Source organism: Cydia pomonella, chromosome 20 (genome assembly GCF_033807575.1).
Source record: "Cydia pomonella isolate Wapato2018A chromosome 20, ilCydPomo1, whole genome shotgun sequence".
NCBI lineage: Eukaryota > Metazoa > Arthropoda > Insecta > Lepidoptera > Tortricidae > Cydia > Cydia pomonella.
This window is the reverse complement of record NC_084722.1, coordinates 1431909-1444218: the sequence shown is the minus strand read 5'-3', so window position 1 is coordinate 1444218 and position 12310 is coordinate 1431909. Positions and strand designations below refer to the sequence as shown.

At 36.7% G+C, this 12310-nt stretch overlaps 1 protein-coding gene across 4 annotated transcripts in view; it reads left to right on the top strand.

The window, feature by feature from the left end:
* LOC133529079 (coronin-1C-A) overlaps positions 1 to 9564 on the top strand; it is a 42969-nt gene extending 33405 nt beyond the window's left edge. For 3 of the 4 annotated variants that reach the window (XM_061866696.1, XM_061866699.1, XM_061866698.1), the window contains 2 exons: positions 2752 to 2958; positions 3300 to 9564. In XM_061866696.1, the coding sequence (XP_061722680.1) occupies positions 2752 to 2958; positions 3300 to 3479 (387 nt within the window). In that variant the 3' untranslated portion in view covers positions 3480 to 9564. The remainder of the gene's footprint in view (positions 1 to 2751; positions 2959 to 3299) is intronic. The other variant, XM_061866697.1, reaches the window with a different exon arrangement.
* The last annotated feature ends 2746 nt before the right edge of the window (positions 9565 to 12310 follow it).

The window sequence follows — 12310 nt, the reverse complement described above, 5'->3', positions numbered from 1 at the left end:
GACGACTGGGCCGGCGGCGAGGACGCCGAGCCCTGCACCATGTTGCTCAAGGTACCCCACCCTCCCCTGCGGGAGTACACCTTGTACCCCGACGACTGGGCCGGCGGCGAGGACGCCGAGCCCTGCACCATGTCGCTCAAGGTACCCCACCCTCCCCTGCGGGAGTACACCTTGTACCCCGACGACTGGGCCGGCGGCGAGGACGCCGAGCCCTACACCATGTCGCTAAAGGTACCCCACCCTCCCCTGCGGGAGTACACCTTGTACCCCGACGACTGGGCCGGCGGCGAGGACGCCGAGCCCTGCACCATGTCGCTCAAGGTACCCCACCCTCCCCTGCGGGAGTACACCTTGTACCCCGACGACTGGGCCGGCGGCGAGGACGCCGAGCCCTGCACCATGTCGCTCAAGGTACCCCACCCTCCCCTGCGGGAGTACACCTTGTACCCCGACGACTGGGCCGGCGGCGAGGACGCCGAGCCCTGCACCATGTCGCTCAAGGTACCCCACCCTCCCCTGCGGGAGTACACCTTGTACCCCGACGACTGGGCCGGCGGCGAGGACGCCGAGCCCTGCACCATGTCGCTCAAGGTACCCCACCCTCCCCTGCGGGAGTACACCTTGTACCCCGACGACTGGGCCGGCGGCGAGGACGCCGAGCCCTGCACCATGTCGCTCAAGGTACCCCACCCTCCCCTGCAGGAGGTATAACTTGACAGGTTGTCTTTGTGGGAACGGGACCACCCATGAGGGATGTTACCACCGATATGAAACGCCAACAGTTTCTCATGAACTTTGGAAACCAACTGTGTGGGTCGGAGCCACGGAACCGTAGCTGACGTTTACGAGGCTTCGGAATACAAATCTCCGAAGTACGCGTTGAATTATTTCCAGAGAGGAAATAACTTACGTTTTTATTCGTGGATCGTTATAACAAATTCTACTTGCATAGGAGCAAGTAGAAATAGAATCACGCAATGTAAATTAAGTACATGACTTTTATTGATATTTTATATAATAAGTTACTAGAACAGGTCATTCCACGTTAACGTAACGCGAGCAAGGTGTTTTTTCTAGTCGTGGAATGACCTCGATAAGCAACATCGTCAAAGGTTTGTCTGTGTAGGCATGGTTTTTTACTAACATTATATAATGGAGGACCGAAGCTAAGTTTTGTATTTGGGCATTTTAATACACTTATTAATAATTTAGCTTGACGTGAATAACGAAAAAAAGTGTTACTTTTGACCATATTTTCGAATTGCATAATAGTAATAATTGCATAATGGATAGTACTCACAGTATATACCTGCGTTTGAAGGGATTCGATTTTACTTTGATAATTATCAGAGTCTCATTCTTGAAAAATGTGACAGTTATCAATAGTGAGTTCATATGCGTTTATATAAAATTGCGTTTGTAGTTATCGATTTTACATTGATAATTATCACCGATTTTTTTCGCGATAAACTTGACAGTTAATAAATTCAAGACAGTTACTCATGGTATAAAATTTCGTTTGCGACAATCGATTTTACTTTGATAATTATCACATTTAGAAATAAGCTAATTTATTTGTTCCGTCTGTTGACAATAAAAACTCATTAGTAATTAATAAATCTTCTGGCAGGAACCTCGTATTTTGGCAATTGAGTAGGTATTTGTTACTATTAATTTTGTTTGTTAACAGTTATGTATTTATTCATATCAAAAAACCAAGACTATAAAACTCTTTTTTTTTAAACCTAATGGAACGTGTTTTGTTAACAATGTTGTTACCTAGAAAAGGTTGATAAAAAGGGTGGAATGTAATTTTATTTGTCTTCTAAGAATAATAACCATGTGAAATAATATTATAAATAACCAACCTTCTCTATGTAAATATGCAGTACTGATACTGATTTGACGTCTCTTTCTTTGGTTCAAAATAATGACCGTGAAGAAAGAGACGGTTGTTGTTATTATAGCATTTGTCTGGCTTCAACCTGTTGGCTTCCTCTAACTTTTTAATTTTCCCGTGTGTGTGTGTGTGTGTGTTACTGTTTATGTGATAACTATGGATTTTGTTATAATACACGTTTGAACTAACAACTATATTGACAGATCATTAGACGAGCAACTCACTTTGTTGTTTTTCTCAAATATGGGTAGGCCTCTCTTTCTTTTGACTGTATTAAGGAAAGAGATGTGACACAAATATTTGGACAAACACGGCGAAGTGTGTTGCGGAATTTCGAGTTTTCTCTCGATTTGTTTTTGATACGGTTAAGACACGTAAAATGAGTATCTTTATTTATACATGGGCTATTGTTTTATGTAGAAATGTTCAATACTTTCATTTTGTCATTATTTCCGAAGCGTCATCAGTATTTTATTGCCTTTAAAGCCAAGACTTTAAGGCCTCCAGAGTCTGTGACCAGATTCGAATCGAATAAATATTTAAGACTCATCGGCTTGACTATCTTGGCCAAGTTAAATCTGCACAGACTTTGTAATTAAAAGTTGGACATAAGATTTCTAAAAAAATATGACATGGTGCTTCAAATTTTGTCACTTAAAGTCGTGTGGAGTTAGTTTTCCTATCCGAATCACTAAGGGATTCTGTAATTATGAGTATAATGCTATTTATATATTTTACAAATAAAATTATTTTTTAAATGGAGTTTGCCTCACACACACGGTTACCCCCACCGCCAACAAACCCGGACCCAGACAGATGCTAAAGCTAGGGAGTCCCCTAACCAACTACAGGAGCGCGCTCTTGTCGTGCAGGGCGGCTACGTGTCGGGCCGCGCCGCCACGCAGCTGCACGTCACCAAGAAGGCCAACGCCCTCGCGGGCGCCAAGGAGCGCGAGCGCGACAAGGACAGCTCCCCGACGCCCGCGCACAAGAGGGACGACAGTCAGTGCGTCACGCCGGCCAGCGCCACGCCTCCGCCCGCTGTTACTGCCGTCATTGTAAGTATTTTTGTAGAAAATTGGTAAGTAAAGGCAGTTCGCTAAAATCTCATTGAAGGAATTTTAAATAAAAAATGTATATATACAGACAATAGACGTGACACAAAGCCAAAGAGAACGAAATCAAACAATAAATTAAACTGCTGCGGTCATAAGCGTCAGAGCGGTAGATGCGAACAAAAATAACGAATAATAAACAAGGTTCAGAAGTAAAAAGGGGATCATTAACTTATTTTTAGTAGCGGCACTAGTTACAAGGCCGCGAGATTAACTTCGTCTTTAACCACTTTCTTTAAGAAACAGTTATTCTATTCAAACATGTGAAAACTTCGTTTCTACAGGAGAAACAGCTCTCCGACCTAATGGACGAGATCCGAAAACTGAAATCCGTGATAGTGAAACAAGAGAACCGTATTAGAGCGCTCGAGGCCACCGTGAAGGCGCCGCCCTCCCCGCAGCCCTCGCCGCAGCCCTCCCCGCAGCCCAACCACACCGACAACATGGCGCCCGACGAGGTGTGAGCGCGGCTGACGGACAAACGAGGTCTGGTAGAAAAGGTGTCGCTGGCTAAACATGTTTCATTGCTGTACAACAGGGAGCTAAGATAACTGGAGACTTTTGTTATCTGTAATTTTGTATAAATAATGTTTTAAAAAAATTGACGAATTAGTTCAGATTTTTAGGACGATGTAAAATTGGATCAGCGATGCCCTGTCCGGTACAGGCTTTGCTTTTATCGTATATTTACCAAATGTCAGTGACATCTCGCGGACTTCGGTAATAAGTTTGATATCTGATTTTTTGAAGTAACGTTTTTTATATTACTAAAATTATATTTGACATTGTTTCGATAACTAAAGAAATACGAGGACGGTATTTTTGGTGTTTGGTTTGGAAGCAATGCCAAGCGTCGGTGGAAACGTCTCATACCTGACCGTCGTCCTGAAGACAATACAATGTTGTTGTGTTAAAATTAGACATTTATGTCGTGAAATATGATTAATAATTGTCTCTGTATTTTTTTATGAAAGTTTAAATAAATAATGTATTTTTTCATTGGACGACAGGTATGTGATGCTACTCCAAAATGCAATAGAGTTACTAGAGTAGGTTACGTATTTAAATAATTTTACAATTCAGGATCGGTATGAGTTAACTTTGATAAGTTGATTTTCCTTTGATAAATATCAACTAATACATTACACATATACACATTTTTAATAATTCATATTGATAAATAATACAGCGAATTACTGACATAAACATATTGTTTTGCCTAAACTTCTCAAATAATGTTTTAGATTCCGTTTTTGGCTTTATGAAATTATTTTTATACTTAACCGAAGCGAGTATATTTTATTTATTAATAAAATTGTAAATATTAAGGTTAGCGAGTGATACGCAATAATGTGCCTTATTTACACTATACAAAGTAGCCATTTTGACGACGTCACAAAAATTGAAAAAGAACAAATTGGTGATGATTTTTTTGCATTTAGTGTTCCGTAGGTTTTACAATTCGCCACCTTTGGCGATAAGGCACTTCTAAAAAATCTATATTTTCCAAAAGTTAAACTTTTCAAATGTTTCAACTGATAAACATATCTTATTGTCCTATCTAGGGTTCTTATGATATCTTTATTTAACGTTTTAGTATCATTCACATGTATTTAGTTTTATAATAATGTCGACATTGCATTATGGATTTTAAATACTAGGTGTAAGGCTGTTTTTGCTTAACTTAGGCCTTGACAAAGTCTTATGAATCTTATGATATGTTTTGATATATTTTTGTAACTGTATTTTGGACAGAAGTCTGAGATATAATAAAAAAAACTTATATGCTTATAAATTTCCTTTGTTACTTTGATCAAATTGCAATGTCGTCAAAATCAGAAATTGTCAAAGTATTTGAAATAATTAGTTTATTTATTCGATTTGTATGCAATTGCGTTTACTATGATTAGTCGTAACGTATGGTATGGTGACTTATAATTTTAAAATTTAAGTATAGATAACACCGACAAAAGATTATACTATTATGTAAATTTATTCATGCAAGAAATCACAGGTCACATTTAAATTTGAACTGCATTGTAGTAAAGTAAAACATACTAAACTATTTGGTTTTTTAGACCAATTTCAATTTATTAATTTCATATTATATTGTACAATAATGTAAGTATGTGTTCTTTCTTATTTTATTAAGTGTCTACTCATTTCGGATATATTTTTTATTTCATTAATTTATAAGTCATCATACCCCGCGTCTGTCGGTATTTAATGTTAAAGAGTCCAGTAACTCGGTGCTTATATTCTAAACCCTACTGCTAAGGCGTTACGCTTCTAATTTGCTGGCTCAATGCATTATTAATTGTACTAGTACTGTATGTTAATAATACTCTTATAAATTTAAACTATACAAAAAGGTCGGCAACACTCAAAAGAGCCAAAAGATTGTCAATGGTATGTAACTCATTTGATTGACAGTTTAAATATAAAAAAATACTTTGAACAAAAATATTTTCTAAGAGTATTGTTAACTTGTTATTCTATTATAATACTATTATTCTTATAAATATTCTAAGTTTGCTGTTTGTTTTAATAACACTCTTATTCTGGCGTCCGCCGTTTTTACTAGTTTGACAGTTATAATCAGTAATTTTTATTGTGATTTTGACAGTACTGAACCACTCTTGTTAACATAAGGTGTATTATGATTTAACAATGATACCGATAGTTGATTCGTACTGGATTGGTTCTGATAAGCTAAGAATTCTCATCTATTAAATAAGTGCAAACGTAGACTAAGGAAGGGAATACTAAATCGACTTTAGTAATGAAACATATAGCTTGTTGAGAGGTAAATTGATAGCGTTTTATGGCGTCATACGTATTTTGGTGACTGTGGATTGTCAAACGATAAACTAGTTGCTACATGATGTAAGGGGCCGTACAGCGCCATCTACATCGACTATATGAATTCCATCTAAATATTTATTCCTATGTTTATTATCTTAATGTCTTCCTATCTTTAATAGTTATTACAACATTAAAATTATGGTCGTATGTATTCAGACTAGGGTACACATTTTTACAAAATAAAATAAGTATCCTAGAGATCTCTTTCAGAAATACTAACCAATCCAGCACAATCATGAATCACTCCAATGATATCTAACAGTTCTTATTGACAGCTAGTCATGTCATAAGCAACTGTCATCTGACAGGTCCTGTCACTCGGCAGTAAGTATTATAGCGAAATAGTATTATGAGGATTTTCTTTTTTTTTCTATTAATTTAAGATGGCGTATATTTTAGGATTTAGAAGATCATGACAAGGCAATGTATGTGTTTTTTAATTTGTATGATGCTTGTTTTTTAATTTGATGATTTGTGTAAATTATTTCATCTTAGTATGGAGCTTTGTATTTATTGAATTTTATTTTGATTATTAACTGATGTTTACTGTAATTGTGATGCAACTCTGGGAACTATTGGTTTTTTCTTTAAAGAAAGAGACGGAGATAGGATAATACACGCCAATTTGTTTTTGAAGTCTTTATAAATACAAGTTAGCTATACTTTACACCACGAAATCGTGAAAAAGTTGTCTGTTGAAACACGGCGGCCGGTTAAATATTGATGTCGATCTTTAATTAAGACAGCAATATTTTTCCCGATTTCGGGTAACTTCCCATAATAAAAGTTGTTCAACAAAATTTTAAAATTCACTTCTCAGTGTATGGCTAAAGTTAAAAACAAAACTTTGTATAAACTGCTATTTGCGTAACATTGAAACTTTTTCCGTCTCAAATAGAATTACCATTTAAACCTTTCACTATTTCTAAAAAGTATAAAACACCAAAATACATTGCAAAAAACACCAAATTCGCAAAACGGGGAAATGAGTTGCGTCGCTTTAGGATAATAACGTGTACATTTGCCGCTGTTGACATTTAAGTAAGTGGAGGGCCGAGCGATAAGGGACCACCATCGGTCTTTAACATGTTATATGAACTGCATATAGTAAATGTAGCTAGGTTGATTGTATTTTGTAAATTACTGCGTCTGTCGTTCAAACTTTCAAAGTTATGATTTAAATAGTGAACTTCTTATCAACACATTCACCGCTGAGCTACGACCGTTCATCATAAAGTGGGTTTCCCGTATGTAACGTAGCGTAGAGGTAGATCGGCAACGTGTCGTGTGTCACCTGCATTTTGGTGTGGGTAATTAATTTCAGCCGAATAATGATACTTATCAAAATGTGCCGAAAACTTACATTTTTTTATCAAACAAGTCATACGTGAGCCAAGAAAAAATATACTTATCAAAGTGTGTCGCTAGTGAGTAAAATGATAATTATCAAAGTAAAATCAACCCATTATTCGACCGTGACTGGTGTTCCCATATCGATTTGGCTGCTATTTGGTGTTTTTTACCACCGCTTTAAGCTTTCCTACTAAATATAGTTGTTTATATTATGTCACATAATGGGATACGATGTCTAATTCGCCCAGGCTGGCTTGTGGTTATAAAAAACATATTTTTATTGGAATAAAGACATAATGGCGGGCCTGAATTGCTTAAGCCTTATGTAAACCAACAGTTTCTTACAAGAGCTAACTATTGCTTAGAACAAGGCTTGGAACCGGTTTATAAAATACCGGTAAATACCGGTTTATTTCGGTTATCCACCGAACTTATATAAGAACGCGAACGTTTTAAGAACTTTATTGTAACCTAAAAATAACGGTTTATTCGACGAGCGACGTCACGGTCGGCCGGCCTGGTGGTGTTCCGCGTAAACATAGAATAGACACTTACCAAGAAAGAAACCGGTTTTTATTGCTCTAAACCGGTTGATAAACCGGTTTTTCGAGCAAACCCGAAATTAACAGGTTTTGCACCAAATACATGATAACGGTTTGGAAATTTAACCGGTTTCCGAGCCTTGGTTTAGAAGTTGCGATAAAAAATAAGGTCACAAAATTAAATATTTTTAAGGACACTGTCCCATTGTGTGACTATTTAAAGATTTTTTTAAATAAATCGTTGTGCAATGAAATCTGTGTACACAGCTGCTCATCTTATATTATTTTGTAAATATCTACTCCTTTTTTAATTAGAAAATGTGATGTTACAAAATGGAAAATAGTAAAATATTTGATACGCACAATAATTTAAGTGTTACCGGCGCCTTTATTTTATCTATAGTCGATAAAAAAGGTAAAGTTGATAAAAAAATAAACAAAGTTGTGTATATTGCACTACTTGTATAAAATGTCTTTCTTTACAGAAGATATGGTGTTTATATCGATTGCGTTTTAAATTCGGTGTTTTGTTGGCTCTCGACAAAACTATTGCTAAAGTAAATATAACATTGTATTATGGTGCTTTCCCGATCGTCTAAAAATGTTAACAAATTTAAGGTTGTAGCTCAATTGTGCACTAAATTTATTTCAAAATAATTTTTAAGGTGTAGTAAGGTCGTGTTCTTCCCTCACTCTCACTGAACACGGATATCATGTTTTTTTAGTATAATTTTTTTTGTGTTTTAAAAATAAAAACAGCAATCGCTGAGTTCCCTCAAGCATAATTTTGCTCATTAATAGAAATATTTTTTTTTGCTTTTGTGCAAAATGCATTATAATTTTTTAAAGTGCATTTTAGGCCTTAGTTCATGATTTTTTTTAACTAGCAAAAGTCAAAAACTCAGGATTCGAGTCGCTGAAGTGCGAAAAAGGCCTCAAGAATGATAATTAAATTTATGACATCCGTATAGGGTATTTGACTGTATTTAAAATAAATTGTTTCACACCATGCACGAAATAACACCACAACATTAATGAAGAAACGTAGACAGCAGTTATTTTTAGACACTATTTATATTTTATAATTCGTATAGAACTGTAAAAAGGTTCATGGTTGACTGGTAGAGAATGCGTTCTGGCATTAAGTCCGCCATTTGTACTCTTCATGTATTGTGCAATAAAGATTAAATAAATAAATAAAATAAAAAGTAGGTAACTTGACTGTGACGTCATTTGCTAGTGTTTCATATAAATTCCATAGTAGCAAATCGTTTTCTCAGTTCAAAAAGAAACTGATTTGACTAGTAGTCAATACCCTATAGGGACTGTTGGAGGGTCTGCCATCTTGTGGTTTGAATCGGAACCATAAACATGCACATTTACACGTCAAGTGTTTTCTTGTGCATAGTAGGTTCTGCCATCTTGTGGGCTACATCGGAACAATAAACATCACATTTACGCTTCGCGTCAAAAATCTGACAGCTCCTGTGCTGCCTCCTACAGTTCATGCACGCTCCCTATTGTAATCCAAAAAGCGCGACGCCTTTTTAAAACCCTTTGTCTGAACCTACTGCATCTTAAAACTATAAGTGTAAATAATTGAGAAGTTAGTGTAAAATATACCATATTTACCGAGTTAAAGTTGAATTAATGTTGGCGGTCGGAATATTGGTGCTAGCGCAGTGTCAAAGGGCGCGAGCCCGTAGTTAGGCCTTGTTGTGTTGTGAATACTCATCATGTTGCAATTGTAAGAGTTGAGCAGAAATAAATGTCTATTTTACTATTTTCATTGCTGGTATTATTTACTATCCTAGCTATGAAGTGTGGTATAAAAGTACAAAGTAAATAGCGGCGGTGCGCGCCGGAGCAGAGTTCGCTCAGTACAAAGTGCCATTTTCGCCGCACGCACACAGACGTTATATTTACAGGCGTCCTCGGGCACTCTCGGGCAGAGCTTAGTCGCGCTGTTGTACCTACTGTCATGTACGTCAAAATGCAGTCTCTACGGAATGTAAACATGATAAGATGTATGTATAAACGAATCGACGTATGTATGTCTGTAAACTTATATTACCTACTCCCTTTTTAAAATTCGAAATTAATACAGAAGCAACCCTAGTGAGTCGGGCAAGTTTAGGTATGTATTTTCAAGAACGGCAGGAACGGACCTTCTGTTTATTTTTTATTTTGTGATAAAAGGAAGAAAATCTCTGTTTGAAAAGAGTCCATCAAAAAACATGAATAGGTGGCGCCACAATACACCGATTAAATGTCATAGACCTAGTATTTATATAGATGTGCTATACGCGTGCACCCGTGAGGGACAGAACATACGCAATGCGGCAAAATTAACATTCCTGACAACATACTACAAACAACCTACGTAATTTGGTCGGGTTATTTGTTGCCCCTCCCCAATTTCATCTATATATTATTATCCATGAGCCTACCTAGCGCCACCGGAGTGATTAGGAACTATTATTTAAAGCTGAAAGCTGATCACTTTTGCAATAGTTCTCTGCCATAAGAGATTTGCCTCCTTTTAATTCCACACTCCATAATCCTAGCCTTGAAGGTGGAATGGAATCTCCATATACCAAAAAGTGTCACAAAAAACCTTAAATAGGTGGCGCTACAATACCTAGAATACTTGAAAAGAAAATCAAATCATTGACAGCGCACTTCACTCCGTCAATAACGCCTAGGTTCTTAGCTACTCTAGCGCTACTCTGGAGAGATTTGGAACTATTATTCATAGCTGACAGCTGGACACTTTTGCATAAGTTCTGCCTATGGTGATTGCGTTCCTTAACTCTACCTTCCATACTTTATACGTTTGTCAGTCGGGAATAAAAGTAGCTATAGATCGTGTCATTCACGAAGACGCTTGCCTTGACTCGTATTGTCATGTTATTAAAGGTTAGATTTGACAAATCTGCGCGTCATCGTGGATGACAAAAATTATATATGTATAAGCGGGTTAAGGGTTCACAATGATCTTCACATAGTTTTATACTCAGTACCTGGGCGACCGAGCGTTGCTCGGTTAAAACTATTTATTGTAATATGGTGGTGTATAGGTGATAATCTGAACTACATTTTTATACAAAATTAAACTTGTCTAAAACAATAAAAATTATAAACATATATAAAAAAAAAACAAAAGTTAGTCACCGGGCGAGATTCGAACCCGTAACACTCGTTTCTAGCCGTCCGCGTCTTACTCTTAACCCGCTGGGCCAGACGGATAGTGGCCGGTAACACGAAATTAGCGACCATATTCTGCGTCGAAAGAAGACGCATGAAAACTCGAAAACACGCGTTTTCCCAAACATAAGACTAATCTAGATCGATTGTTTATCCCAAAAACCCCCATATACCAAATTTCAGCAAAATCGTTAGAGCCGTTTCCGAGATCCCGGAAATATATATATACAAGAATTGCTCGTTTAAAGGTATAAGATATAGAACATTTTGTCCCGCTTAGCATTTTTTTCCTGCTGACGGCAGGAAGGTTAGCTATTCTTCTTCCTCCTGCCCTTATCCCACGTTATGTGGGGTCAGCAGAACATATTCTTCTCTTCCATTCTCCTCTATCTTTCGTCACCTCAGCACTCACTCCTTTCTTTCTCATATCTTCTTTCACACAATCCATCCATCGTTTTTTGGGGAGGTTAGCTATTACAATAGTCAAATATCTGGAAAACTGAGCTTTGCCCGGAAAACTTATAAAAACTCAAAAATGTGCGTTTTCCCAGAGATAAGACCTAGCTAGATCGATTTTTCGCCCCCGAAAACCTCCATATAGCAAATTTCATCGAAATTGTTAGAGCCGTTTCTGAGATCCCCGAAATATATAAATCTATATACATAAATATACCAGAATTGCTCGTTTAAATTGATTTAAGTTGATATAACTGAATCACGACCGAATGGAGTGTTTTAAATATCCACGAGCTAAAGTAGCACCACATGTACTGTGTAATGAAAATACGCCGCCCTTTGTATAAATTCATTCGTACAAGTTGCAACAAAACATTACCAATTAGCGGCCTTTTGACTGACCTACCTGACCTGTATCTTTAGGTATTTAAATAAAAGTAAACAAAATCTACCATCAAATGAAGGTAGATGAAAACATTACATGATCAAATAATGTATGTTAAAGTCAGGTCGTTCAGTGACAGATCCAGACCTTTTTTAATTTCAATTCAATTCAAATATACTTTATTCATGTAGGCCTAGAAACAAGCACTTATGAATAGTAAGACAGTATTACATATAATTATCTTAATCTAATTATCAGAGCAATTTATTGATGTTGTAAATATTATTCCATATATAATACTAATGAATATAATTCATATATCAAATTTAATACTAAAACTTTCACAAAATACAGTCATACAAAAAAAATGTATAAAAAATACTAGTCTAGATTGTTTCTAGAATAAATTCTAAATGTCAAAAAAATTTAATAAAAACAACAAAGGAAATACATGCATTGGAATATCCATTTCATCATCATTATTCAA